A 14,560-nucleotide genomic window follows, 5' to 3' on the forward strand; every position below is an offset into this window, starting at 1 on the left:
GTAAACTTCGTGTGTGTGTTTTTCCAACTCTCAAAGCAGTTTCTTCGTACTGGTCTAATTCTCACAGGCAGAAAAGCTAAATATGTCTCTCGTCGCTTCACCGATCTTTCTCCAGAAAAGCGAAAGTGAAGAGAAAAGAAAATAGAGAAAAAAGGAGCACGGAGGAGGAGAGAGAAAAAGGGGGGAGAGAGTGGAGGGTTAAGGGAGTCAGAAAATGAAGGAATACTAGAGCCCTGGAGCACAGACTGCGGACGCGCAGACCCAGAGCAGCCACAGCGCGGAGCTGCTGGTGGCCACTGGTCCCCGGAGCTGCCAATCCGGGCGTAATCCTGTAGGAATTTCTCCCGGGTTTAGCTGGGAGTCACACTGCCGCCTCCCCTCCTCGAGACGCCCGGAGAAGCCCGGAGAAGCGGGCTTCGGAGGGAGGGTGGGAGCGGGAGGAGAAGAGGAGGAGGAGGAAGGGAGGAGGAGGAGGAGGAGGACCCTGGGAGGGAGGCGGCGGCGCGGGAGGAGGAGGGGCGCAGCCGCTGAGCCACTAGCTCCGCTCCGACGCGCTTCTCTCCAGATACTCCGGGAGCTCCAGCCGCGCGGATCGGGCGTTCCCACCGCTCTGTACCCAAACTTCAGCTGCAGCTACATTCCAAGCCACCTAATTTATTCCTCAAAAATCAGAAACGGAGCCGCGACACGGGGAAGGAGTCCGCGGAGGAGTAAAACAACAGCAGGGCAAGAAGAGCTCCAGAGAGCTGCCTCACCGGCGCAACAGCTAGGCATCGGTTGTGTAGGAACCAACAAGTGAGAAGGCGCCGCGTTCCCGGGGCGCAGCCGCGGGCGGCGGGAGCAGGCGCAGCAGGAGGAAGCGAGAGCCCGGAGCCCGAGCTCCCGAGCCCGAGCCGCGGTCACTGCGGCTGCTCTGCTCCGGTCCTTCTGCGCAGGCTGCGCCGGGCGCTGGGCGAGAGACTTCGTTTTTCCCTCGTTGCAAAGCGGCGGCTGGGAGCAGCCGCTACCCGGGGAATATGCGGCGCGCTTGGATCCTGCTCACCTTGGGCTTGGTGGCCTGCGTGTCGGCGGAGTCGGTGAGTGGGCCAGGCGGGGGACGCGCGCGTCGTTTAGGGTGCAGAGACCGAGCAGAGTCCGCAGAGCCCGCGGGGAATCGGGGAGCGCCACCTGGGGGAGGCCCCCCACTCCCAGACGTGCCCCTCGGCCCCCGGGGATCTGCTGGGACAAATGAGCTCGCTCCTCCACTCCTCTCCCCCTTCGCTTCCCTCAGAAAAGCGCCGCTCGCTGGAGTTGTCCCGAGGTCCCCCGGGATGAGGGCAAGAGTATTGCAGGTTTGTCGAACCGCAGAGGCCCCTGAAGTCACTCCCAACTTCTTCGCAGTCGGAGGGTCTTGCTGCGTGGCCGGGAAGGACCGATGGGGAAGGGTGGCCGGAGAGAGGAAGCCCGGATAGGGCTGCGAGGGAACTGGTCCCCTCCGCGCGCTCCCCGAGACCCGGAGACGCCCTGGAAACTTTGGGGTCCCTTCTCCTGCACACCACCCCCCCCAACCCCCACGCCAGCTTTCCTGCTCGATTGAATGCAGGTTCTGGGGAGATGGGGCTCAGCTTTAAGAAACCCGCGAGTGTCCGGAGAGGAAAGTTTGCAAAAAGTTCTTTTGTTTGATGTTCCTCTGGCTGGGGCGAGGGAGCAGACACTACGTGGAAACGCTACCGGCGGAGGCGCAGTCCTCGGTCCCGCGGTGGGTGAGCGGAACGCGCCCGAAAATGCCGGGGTGCGGGCCGCTGGACTCCCCGGTGGTGCGGCGACCCGTGCTTCCTGAGGGGCGGGGGGCAGCTCGCGGGCCCTTAGGGACAGGAGGGCATTTCAGTATGGACTGCACTCGAGTGCAGCAGCGGGCGAGGCGGGGTACTGTGCCACTGCGATCGGCCTCAGGTCGATCGGCCTCGGGTCGCCCGGCCGCTCGGAGACCGAGGCTTCCATCCCGCCATGCTTGCCCTCGTGGGACCCGGCGGGAGTACCCCGAGGCCCGGAGAAGTCTCTTCTCCGGCGGGGCCGGCTGCGGGCACCCAGCCTCCCTCCCCGGCCTCGGCCGTGGGAACTTGGTTTCTCCTCCTCTGGGTCGCGTTTCGGGGGGTTGGAGCTTGTTTCCTTAAGACGCCCAATGAGCGCCCTCTAAAGAGAACTGCCTCCTGGGCTTTCACTTGTGCTTGGCGGCCCCTACCTGGGCGCCCTGAGCTTTGTCCGCGATCCCGTCTGCAGCCTCAGTGCGGTCCGGGGCCTCGGTTAGGGAGTGCGGCTGTTTCTGTCCCTTCCAGTTCCCCGTATCTCCTCCCTTTGCCACCGAATAACTTGTCCATTTCTAATAAACTGAACCGCCTCTTCGAAGACAAATAATGTCATCTTTAGAGGTGGTTTTGTGAGTTTTTCCCCCTCGCCTTTGGCGTGTTATTTCTCCCTTCTCCCCCCACCCCAGCCCCCTTTTTTGAGTTGATGCGATTTAGGATTGGGAAACCTCTTTGGCACTGAGCAGCAGATGGGCATTTTTCATCGGTGTGGGAGCCTCTGTGTGTGCTAGCAGGTGCCCAAACGTTAGGCGAGATTGGAGAGCAAGTAGGATTGTAAACTGAACACAGTAGATGGGAATTTGGGTGCTCCGGCTGTTGAATAGAACTCCGAAACTTACCAGCATTTGTCTTTGGCAAATGATCGTTTTATCCCTTGGGATTAGTAATCTCCCAGCCAGTTATGAACTTTGGGTCTTTGCACACCGAAAGGGAGAGATTCTCTGTTTATTTCAGAAAAACATTATTGCTCATCTTGTTGCAAAACAGGGCAAAGGGAGAACTCCATCTAAAGATTTTCAGGAGAAGCCTGCCTGCCTAAAAAGCTCTGTACAGGGTTAAGGAGGTCCCTTTTTTGCTGAGTCCTGTTCATAAATTTGCTAGAAAGTGTTGATGTTTGCGGATTCTAGAGGAATAATGTCTCCTTGGAGTTTTGCATAAATCTGACAGTGCTTTTTTTTTAACATCTTTATTGGAGTATAATTGCTTTACAATGTTGTGTTAGTTTCTGCTGTATAACAAAGTGAATCAGCTATATGTATACACATATCCCCATATCCCCTTCTCTCCTGCGCCTCTCTCCCACCCTCCCTATCCCACCCCTCTAGGTGGTCACAAAGCACCGAGCTGATCTCCCTCTGACAGTGCTTTTTTTTTTTTTTAAATTTATTTATTTATGGCTGTGTTGGGTCTTCGTTTCTGTGCGAGGGCTTTCTCTAGTTGCGTCAAGCGGGGGCCACTCTTCATCGCGGTGCGCGGGCCTCTCACTATCGCGGCCTCTCTTGTTGCGGAGCACAGGCTCCAGACGCGCAGGCTCAGTAGTTGTGGCTCACGGGTCCAGTTGCTCCGCGGCATGTGGGATCTTCCCAGACCAGGGCTCAAACCCGTGTCCCCTGCATTGGCAGGCAGACTCTCAACCACTGCGCCACCAGGGAAGCCCTGACAGTGCTTCTTAAGGAAGCTTTTTGGCTGAACTATACCTGTCTTCTCTGGTGACACCTCTACCCCCAACTCTGTGCCTTTGGGGTTCTAATATTTCTCATTTCCAACCAGAATTGGGTGCTTTCCAAGTGAGCTGTTTCACTGTGGTAGATACTGTTTTCAGTAATTGGAATATCATTCAAAAGGGTGATTAGATGTTTTTAAAATGTCAACTTGAAGACTGTAGCAGAGAGTCTTTGTTAGGCAGTGAGTCAATTTTTCTCAATAGAAGCTTTTTCAAGGCCCAGGACAGCCAATAGTCCATTTCAATTACTTTTCAGCCTCTGTTTCACATGTAGCAGCATAAATGTATGCGAAGTTGAAAGACTTCACTTTTCAACATTTAGTCGTCAGAGTACATTATTTCCAGTACTTCGAATTTTAATTGGAAAACTGCAACTGTTTTCTGGGAGTTAGAAGTAGTGATCATCTGAGCTTAAAGCCTCTCATTTTTAAAAGGAAAAACATCCGCAGTTAGTGCATTCTTGAGTTTTATACTAAGTTCAAGGCGGGGGCGGGGGGGGGGGAAAGAGGTTCTCAGCAACCAAGGCTCAAAGCTGTCTGTGGAAAGGAACTGGTGGCCCTGCCTTTTTGGACGCTGGAGACAGCAGGGCGAGCTTGGTCATGGCGATGCATTTGTACCTCCCACCGGCATGCGAGAGGAAAGACTGGCAAGAGTGTGGCAGTAGTGATATGCTGCTGCTTTTCTATCAATTTTTTACATGACTGTTTATCTTCAGAAATAATACATTTATTTGGACCCATGCATTACGTCTCAGTGTATTATGAAAGGCAGGCATTGGAAAGCTTGCATTTGAAGGAAAAATTAAATTGGAACCATATAACCTTTTGCAGTTCTTTAAAAAAATACATTTTGGCTGCTCTAGTAATGTAGCAAATCATACTTGCTAGGGAATCTTAGAGAAATAAGGGCTCTTTCTCTGTTAGTTGGATATTAGCAGTAGGTAGATGTCACTTGAGAAGGAAAGATCTTATTAAGATCAGGCTTGTGGAAGATGGGCATCCAGAGGAATTTGAGTACACCCTCCAACTCCTGCTTCTGGGACCTGGAACGTATAATTTTGATGGTGCTTGCCATTTGAGGAACTGTGGAATATGATTACACACAAGGCACCTTGAATAATCATTAGTTTGGAAAGGATTTCAAAAGATCATCTAGTTTTTTTTCCTGGGTAGAACTAGTTCTCAAGTCTCCTAGAAGCCCCCAGAGACCTGACTGGCCAGCTTCAGGGGGCCCGGAGTCTCCTCAGGTTGGCAAAGCCTGAGGCTGACCAAGCCACACAGAGCCCGGCCAGCTCTGTCATTCAGGTTTACAGGGAGTCCGGTGGCTTAACGCCACAGTGCTATCGGCATGTCAGCTGGCAGTGATCTTAGGTCATGTGAGGAATGTCATCTGAGTTTAGATTCTCACGAGATTGTCTCTCCTCGTTTGCCAAAAATCAAACCAAAAGATCTTGCCCATCGTTTTCTTCTTCCCAAGACAGAAGACCTGCTGTTCATGCCACTGTCGAAGGTACATTCCAGTATTTCAAAACCACCTAATTCTTTCATGCACCAGAAACCAAAATAAAGTTTTAGAGAAAAGCAAGAAGTAATGAAGAAGAGCTTTCGCTGAAAACAAGCTACTCTTTTTTAGTCACCTCTGCCAGTACCATCATCTTAATTTTAGATTTGAATCGGATTTGAATCTTGAAGTCAGGTCCTTGACCCGTTCATCTTTGTTGACTTTCGTGACCAGTTGGCCACTATATGCACCTACATGTTGTTCATTCCATGATATTTCTTCAGCATCTATTGTACTAAGTGCTCAGGATAAAGGTGTAATCAAACCAGGCAGCCAGGAAGTGTCCCCCTTCAGGTTTTTCTTTGTTGGCACCTTGCCAGCATGTGCCCCATGTCAACAGCCTTGCCATTGTCCTTCCTGGCCCAGATGCTCACCTGCTGTTTGATTTACCCTGTACCACTTGGATTGTGTTTCCTTGTTATCATGGTGTGGAGTCTAAATACCTCTGCCAGATTTATATGATGCTCCAGAATATTGCTCCTTCCTAGTTAGTCCCACCCCCCTGCCCCCATCCCTCTGCATCATGTCTCCCCGCCCTCGCCCACTCATCTCACTTTTGTGAACGCTCCCTGGACATAGCCACCTCTTCAGTGTTTCTCCTTTTAAATTCTGTTGATTCAAATCCAAGCTCCAGACAGCCTTTCATGACTGATCTAGCCATTGTTTTTCTCTTTCTGTAAATAGTAAGGCAGACTGACAATCAGAATCACTGTAAGTATGTAAAAATAGAGATTTCAGGGCCTTCTAACAATCAGAAGCCTAAAAGGGGTGGGGCGATCTGTATTTTTATAAAACATCTCAGATGATGCTAATGAATTAGCCACATTTGGGAACCACTGGTCTAGTCACACACTTTACCCCTTCTACGTGCTATTTTGTGTTAGTCCTGGGGCTCCCAGGGGTAAGAAGCTTTGTGACCCTGAGGGACCAGTGTAGAGATAAAGGGTTTGGGTGGGGGAGATGTTGGTACTTTGCCGCTTACTCCGTGTTAGGACTTGGACAAGATACTGACACTTTGAGTCACTTAAAAAAATACATATGTGTGTGTGCATATAAATTGCATCTGAGAATGCCTTTATAACAGGATTGTTGTGAGGATAAAATGAGGGAGCATGGGAGTGGTACCTGAGGCACAGAAAATAAGTGTTGTTTTTTTTTCCTTCTTCTTTCTTGGGCTGTTTTCTTGACTATGAAATGAGAGAGCCATGTATGATATTCTTGAGGCCCCTTAGCCCTCTGATGTTTTGGAGATTGGCACTATCTGAGGGGAAGGTCCTTGTTTCCATACCTTTGACCCCTGCGGTAAACACCTGTTGATGCTCCATACTTAAGGGCAGGTGCCCATGGCTGGGGCAGTCAGGGTCAGTTGGTCCTGCTGAAGTTCCCCTTCGCTCTGGCCACTGAAGACAGTGTGGTCTGGGGTCAGCTGAATCTACCAGCCTGGGGGTGGACCTGGGTTAGTTTGCAAGTTTTGACTCTCGACCTCAGTTTCATCAACATTGTGGTGTTGAAGAATAAAAAGACAAATCCAGTGCCTCCCATCAGTGTACATTCCTGCTCCCTCCCGTGTCCATGTCCTTTGGCTGAGTTGAGATTCTAGCAGGTCGGAAGGAGAGAGTTACAGTGGCATCGCATGCTTAAGTGCCACTGGGTGTCTAGAATGAGGTGGCACGGGAGGTCAGGGAATGTTGGGGAGCTTTGAGTAGCAATAGGGAGGATTTTTATTTTTTAAGAGTAGAAATGCATGGAAGAATTTCTTCTCTTAGCAATTTGAGATGTGGGTCCTACTATTAAAAATCTCCATTGCATTTTGATGAGTCTGTGTCTAGGGCAACATTAGTTTTAGCAATAAGGCCAGAGGGGTGATTGCCTCTGAGTAGGAAAGGACACTGTTGAAATAGACTGTGTACATCTGTTTTTCTTGGGTATCTCAAAGAATTGGTGGGACTAGGAGAAGGGGAGAAGCCTCAAAGAATTGGTGGGACTAGGAGAAAGTCATTGGAGATTTCCCATTTGAATCAGCAGTGAGGCCAACTGGTACCCCAGTCAGTGATGTGAGAGTCAGGTCATGGTGTTGGACTCCACGCTATAGAAAAATATTATTAAAGACAAGATATGTTTTCACATTTGTTTTCTCTGTTGTTGAATCTGTTCTGTGAAAAATGTCACAAAGATGAAGTAAAATGTGTCCTTTACAAAGCATTTTGATGTTTTCTTATCTTTATACAGGTATATTAAATACAAATAGTACAGATGTTTAAGGAATATGTACAATTAATAGAGTTTAGTCTCACGGTAAGAATGACACATGGAGTAAGATATCCAAATATTAAAGGAAAATTATTTTTTTAAAGTTCTTATCAAAAAAAGAGTAAGAGTTAAATATGTATTTTTGTACAATGTATTGTTAAATATAAAGACAGTGAAAATAAATGTACAGTATTGAAGGCAAAAGAGAGGCTTTGCACACATGTAATTAACAATCTTAATCCCTGTGGGACCTCAGCTTTCCCATCTATAAAATGATAAAATGAACTAGAAGAACTTTCTGTCTTTAATATTTATTTTTTTCTATATGCTTCAGGGTATGATTGGAGCAATGTTAAGATTAACCTAATCAATAAGTAATTATTAAGCTCCTGCCAAATACTTACTATTTTATTACTGGAGCAAGGAATTTATTCACATTACAGAAATGTAATGCTGCTGGTAAAATGCTGGTGGTAATCAGTTAACTTGAGCTAACTATTCATCATGTACTGTGATTATATACATTGCTCTGAATATTCATGATCTAATATCTAGTGTTTTCCCATATATTTTCTGATATAAGCCAATGTAGCAGCAAGAGCAGTTGATGTGATGAAACTCACTTTCATTCTAGAAAGAAGACAACATGACTTGTTGATGTAATCTGGAGGGCTTTTGAAGCATAAGCCACTGAGGGTCTCAGGCTTCTCATTTGGTTTCTGGCCTTACCTTCATTTCCAGAGAGGGGCCTTTAACTGCCTTCCCTTTGGTTCCTTTCTATAGCACCGGAGCCCAGCGTCAGTGCTGTAGAGACCATAGCAAGAGTCTAAATGAGCAGGCAGTATGGTACAGTGGCTCAGAGCCTGGGCACTGGAGTTAAGACTTGCCTGGGTTAGAATCCACTTACTGTGTAAACTTGGGCAAGTTTCTAAACCTCTCTGTGCTCAGTTTTCTCATCTGTAAAATGGAATATCGTCAAATAGATTCTTAGGATTACGTGGGACAGAACACACTGGAGCTTTTAACACAGTGGCATCTTCACACTCTGTGTCACATGTTAGTTACTGATATTCTGTTTTCTGCTTCCCTAAAGAGTGGGGGCTTGACACTCTATGGGCTCATCTGATAAGCTCCAGCCCAGAGGGTGGCCCGGAAACTACATGATTGAGCCTGCGTTTTCATAGCTGGGGTTCTTTCCCTGACTTGGGGAGGCCTAGCTCTACCTCGAGATATTGGGGACATTTTTGTATAGGTATACTGGGAGATACTGTGGGTTTGGTTCCAGACCACCACAAAAAAGCAAAGATTGCAATAAAGCGAATATCACAATAAAGCGAGGCACATGAGTTTTTTGGTTTCCCAGTGCATATAAAAGTATGTTTATACTATACTGTATTCTGTTAAGTGTAGTGTGTTGTGTCTAAAAAAATCAATGTACATTATCATAATTAAAAAATATTTTATTGCTAAAAATGCTAACCATCATCTGAGCCTTCAGCGAATTGTAATCGTTTTGCAGGCAGAGGGTCTTGTCTGGATGTTGATGGCTGCTGACTGATCAGGGTGGTGGTTACCGAAGGCTGGGGTGGCTGTGGGAATTTCTTAAAATAAGACAACAGTGAAGTTTGCCGCATAGGTTGACTCTTCCTTTCACGATTTCTCTGTAGTATTTGGTGCTGTATGATAATTTTACCCACAGTAGAACTTCTTTCAAAACTGGAGTCAATCCTGTCATACTCTGGTGCTGCCGTATCAACTTGGTTTATGTTATATTCTAAATCCTTTGTTGTCATTTCAACGATCTTCACCAGGAGTAGATTCTATCTCAAGAAACCACTTTCTTTGCTCATCCATAAGAAGCAACTCCTCATCCATTCACGTTTTATCATGAAAGTGCAGCAATTCATTCATATCGTCAGGTTCCACTTCTAATTCTAGTTCTCTTGCTATTTTCACCACATCTGCAATTACTTCCTCCACTGAAGTCTTGAACCCCTCAAAGTCATCCCCTCAAAGGGTTGGAGTCAACTTCTTCAAACTCCTGTGAATGTTGATATTTTAACAAATGTTCTTAATGGCATCTAGAATGGTGAATCCATTCCAGAAGGTTTTCAATTTGCTTTGTCCAGATATGTCAGAGGAATCACTGTCTATGGTCCTACAAAATGTGTTTTTTAAATAGTAAGACGTGAAAGTTGAAATGATCCATGGGCTGCAAAATGGATGTTGTGCTTGTAGGCATGAAAACAACATTACTCTCTTTGTACATCTTCATCAGAGCTCTTGGGTGACCAGGTGCATTGTCAATGAACAGTAATATTTTGAAAGGAATCTTTTTTTTCTGAGCAGTAGGTCTCAACAGTGGGCTTAAGATTAAGTAAACCATGTTGTAAACCGATGTGCTGTCATCCAGGCTTTGTTATTCCATTTACAGAGCACAGGCAGAGTAGATTTAACATAATTCTTAAGGGCTGTAGGATTTTCTGAATGGTAGATGAGGATTGGCTTCAACTTTAAGTCACCAGCTGCATTAACCCCTAACAAGGGAGTCAGCCTATCCTTTGAAGCTTTGAAACCAGGCATTGACTTCTCCTCTGTAGCTATGAGAGTCCCAGATGGGATCTTCTTCCAATAGAAGGCTGTTTCATCTACATGGAAAATCTGTTGTTTAGTGTAGCCACCTTCATGAATTATCTTAGTTAGATCTTCTGGATAACGTGCTGCAGCTTCTACATCAGCACTTGCTGCTTCACCTTGTACTTTTACGTTACGGAGATGGCTTCTTTTCTTAAACCTCATGAACCAACCTCTGCTAGCTTCAAACTTTTCTTCTGCGGCTTCCTCACCTTTTTCAGCCTTCATAGACTTGAAGAGAGTCAGGACCTTGCTCTGGATTAAGCTTTGGCTTAAGGGAATGTTGTGTCTGGTTTGATCTTCTAACCAGACCATTAAACTTTCTCCATATCAGCAATAAGGCTCTTTTGCTTTGTTATCATTTGTGTGTTCACCTGAGTAGCACTTTCATTTCCTTTAAGAACTTTTCCTTTGCTTTCACAACTTGGCTAACTGTTTGGCACAAGAGGCCTAGCTTTCGGCTTCTCTCGGCTTTTGAGATGCCTTCCTCACTAAGCTTAATCATGTCTAGCCTTTGATTTAAAGTGAGAGACTCTTTCTTTCACTTGAACGTGTAGAGGCCACTGTAAGGTTATTAATTGGCCTAATTTCTATATTGTTATATCTCAGGGAATAGGGGGGCCCGAGGAGAGGGAGAGAGATGGGGAACTGCTCCGTGGAGCAGTCAGAATACATCCAACAGTTATTAAGTTTGTTGTTTTATATGGCCGAGGTTCGTCCCCAAAACAATTACAACAGTAACATCAAAGATCACTGATCACAGATCACCATAACAAATATAATAATAATGAAAAAGTTTGAATATTGTGAGAATTACCAAAATGTGACACAGAGACATGAAGTGAGCAAAAGCTGGTGGAAAACTGGAGCCGATAGACTTGCGAGACACAGGGTTGCTGCAAACCTTTTAATTTTTAAAAAATGCTATATCTTTGAAGCACAATAAAACAAAGTATGCCTGTACTCACCCTTTTCTCTACATGTGGGTGATGTGAGAGAATATGTCATCGATTATTTCTGGCCCATGAAAAGTTTCTCCAGTAATTTTATCTCTACAAATCTCTCCAAAGGAAATAATCGTAGCTGGGTAAATGTATTTATTGAAGCCTTACTTATAATAGTTAAAAAAATGGCAACAACCTACGTGTATAATACTAGAGGAATGGTTAAATAAAAGATTCTAAATTATACATTAAATATCATACAACCATTAAAAATGTATTGGAAGAATGTTTATAACTTGGAAACTGTTTTTATAATAGAAAAAAAGTCATATAAAACTATGTATAGACAACATTGCAAATCAACTGTACTTTAATAAAAAAACTATGTATAGTAAAACCCTGGTTATATTGAATAAATTTAAATATATCTACGCATATATGTATATACTATGTATTTATGTATCCACAAACCTGTGCATTGATGAAATTGCATAGAACTAAATACACACAGATGCAAACACAAATGAGTACAGGTAAAACTGGGGAAATCGGAATAAGATTGGTCAATTGTATCAATGTCAGTATCCTTGTTTTGATATTTATAAAATATTACCATTGGGGTAAACTGGGTAAAGGGTACAAGAGAAGTCTCTGTGTTATTTCTTACAACTGCCTGTGAATCTACAATTATCTCAACAAAAAATTCTGTTAAAAAAAATGGCACCAGGGGACTTCCCTAGCAGTCCAGTGGTTGAGACTTCGCCTTCCAATGCAGGGGGTGCGGGTTCGATCCCTGGTCAGGGAGCTAAGATCCCACATGCCTTAGGGCTAAAAAAGCCAAAACATAAAACAGAAACAATATTGTAACAAAAATTCAATAAAGGCTTTTAAAAAAATGGTCCACATCAAAAAAAAAAAAAAAAAAAACCTTAAAATAATGGCACCAGACCTAGGTGGTTTTACAAATAAGTTTTGCTGATCCTTCAAGGAACAGATACTTGTTCCAAAGCTTAGAGAATGACAGAAGATTTCAGGAGGTTGGCATTATTCTGTGTCAAAACCAGACAAGGAAAGCACAAGAAAACAAATCTTTAGACCAGTTTCACTTGTGATCATAGATGCCAAAATTTTATTTTATTTATTTATCTTTTAAACATCTTTATTGGAGTATAATTGCTTTACAATGATGTGTTAGTTTCTGCTTTATAACAAAGTGAATCAGCTATACATATACATATATCCCCATGTCTCCTCCCCCTTGCATCTCCCTCCCACCCTCCCTATCCCACAATTTTAAATAGAATGTTATCAAACCGAGTACAGCAGCTTATTAAAAGAATAATGATGAGTTCAAGTAGGGTTTATCCAAGGAATGCTTCAGCATCAGAAAGCAATGCAGTTATTAACAGTTTAAGGGAGATAACAGTATGGTTATCTCAACAGATTCAGAAAAGCATCTGATAAAAATTTACAAAAATGTTAATATAAAGGTCTAATATCTGGTTAACTGAAGGCTTACTGTATTAGGGTTAGTACATCTGTGCTGAAGACTCAATACATTTGACATGTTTAGGAACCAAAAAGCCACTGTGTACTGAGTTGTTAGGCAACAGTCTCTGCATGGATGACAGGTGTGTGACAGTGCAGTAAATTATGGGTCATAACATATATAGATCCTAATTCACATGAAGTCATAGTTCTAGCGTTGTCAGGTTTCACTTGTGTGCCCTCCCAAGTTAAGATAGCACAGGAGATGATATTGAAGGGTATGATGATGAGTCAGGTATGCTGTAGTTCAGTTTCTGGTATTACCACCTAAAAGCCACATGACCTTGGGGAAGTTTCTTATCATCTCTGAGCTCGTTTTTCTCAGTGTAAAATTGGGAATTATAATATTTTGCTTTTGGGTTAATTTTGAAGATTAGCCTCAATAATGACTGAAAACTTCTAACAAAAAACCTGACCCAAAGTAGGTGTTATAAACTCATTTGATCCTCTTTCCTTTCAGCTTTAAGTTTCGTGATTCAGGAGTATATTATATATGCACAAATATGTATGCATGTTTCTTGTTTCTTGCTTGCATTCTGACCCTTGGCACCAAGGGACATACATTTTCACACATTTATGACCAGTTTATTTTTCACCAAGCAGGGTGTGATGCTGAATTATATTTTTTCTTTCCTGCATCATCCGTTTCCTGGATTACATTCAAGTAAAGCTCAAAATAGACTTGCATACGGGTTGGAAATTTAGTTGAGATTTGAAAAATCTAACATAGTACTTGGGATTATAATTGTAAAATGCTTAAAGGAGGTCTTATAAACACTGATCTATCTGTTACGTTTACTAATGAATTAAAATCTTAACTTCATTTATGTCTCACCTCTGAACTCATTTAGATAAGAATGCAGAGTATTTTGGTTTGAGTATTTTGTTTATTTTTGAGTTGATTAGATTTTGTAATTGTCCTGATTAGTTATTGGATGAAGTTTTATATTTGGTAGGTCGGTTAATAGTTAACTCATGTTACTGCACATCAACCAAGGGCAAAGCTCTTGCTTGTCTTGCAGGTTAAAAAGAAATGACACGGTACCTACCTTCAAGCAACTATTATCTACCTTTTGATTGTTTAGGGTAATTGCACCTGGGTTGAGCCCATATTTAACATATGCATTCTTTGTAAACTATGGATCAGTTTGTTTTTGTCTGAATCTAGTTAGACGTATCTAGCAATCAAAACTGCATAAGAACTACAGTTGAGAAGGATAAGAAGAACCCTTTGTAGAAGAGAAGTTACTACTTTCCTAGAAAAAAGCCTTCCCTGAAGTGGCACACTGTGTTAGAGAGAAACCAGAATTAGACACTGGATTTTCATACTTTTTAGTTTTCCCCCATCTGCTCTGCAAGCAAAGACTTCCGAATATTAAAATGTACAAAAGATACAAAGAGCAAGAAATTGTTTAGAACTTGAATAGGCTATTGATATTTATATCAGGGGAGAAGGAAATCTTAACATTTCATCCAGTTTAATTCTCCATACTTTATAAGCTTTGGACTCTTAAAGGGGAGAGCTAGACCTTATACTATGTGTTCAGTTGATCAAATAGTGTTAGCTGATGAATGAAAGAGGTATACAAGTGTTGGGATGATTTCCACTGTGTTCTTTTGGATTCTGCCTTTTCAGTATGTAACAATGGGTTTTGGAGCTAGAATTGACTTGTCCAAGATCACATAGTTAGTTAGTGGTGGAGTTATAAGTTGGGCCCAGGCTATCTGATTTGTTGCTGTTTTCTTCTTACCATAACACTTTCCCTTTTTGGCTCCTTCCTCTCCCTTATTCCCTACACTAATGATTAGCACCTAATACACTTACTTCTGCCACATGTTTGATAAATACATGAAATTCCAAGTGGAACATACATTATATGTTATATACTCTGCATCAGTGTGTTTTGTGCAAGATGAATATTTAAAGTGATGTTGAGATAATTTCAGAATTTCCAGCAAAAAATGTGCTCCTGCTAACTTCTTTATTGTCTGTGAACCTTTTGGCTGATTAGGGGAGGAGGGCTGAGAGCTCTAGGATCTGGAAGACCCAGAGAGAG

The 14,560-nt window shown here is 43.8% G+C and overlaps 1 protein-coding gene across 1 annotated transcript in view; it reads left to right on the forward strand.

Moving 5' to 3' along the window:
* The first annotated feature begins 526 nt into the window (after nt 1-526).
* The window catches only part of SDC2 (syndecan 2), a 109,444-nt gene continuing 95,410 nt past the window's right edge, over nt 527-14,560 (forward strand). The window contains exon 1 of the mRNA XM_061171965.1: nt 527-1,076. Coding sequence (XP_061027948.1) covers nt 1,017-1,076 — 60 coding nt within the window. The 5' untranslated portion in view covers nt 527-1,016. The remainder of the gene's footprint in view (nt 1,077-14,560) is intronic.

Source organism: Eubalaena glacialis, chromosome 17, assembly GCF_028564815.1.
Source record: "Eubalaena glacialis isolate mEubGla1 chromosome 17, mEubGla1.1.hap2.+ XY, whole genome shotgun sequence".
NCBI classification, from domain to species: Eukaryota; Metazoa; Chordata; class Mammalia; order Artiodactyla; family Balaenidae; genus Eubalaena; species Eubalaena glacialis.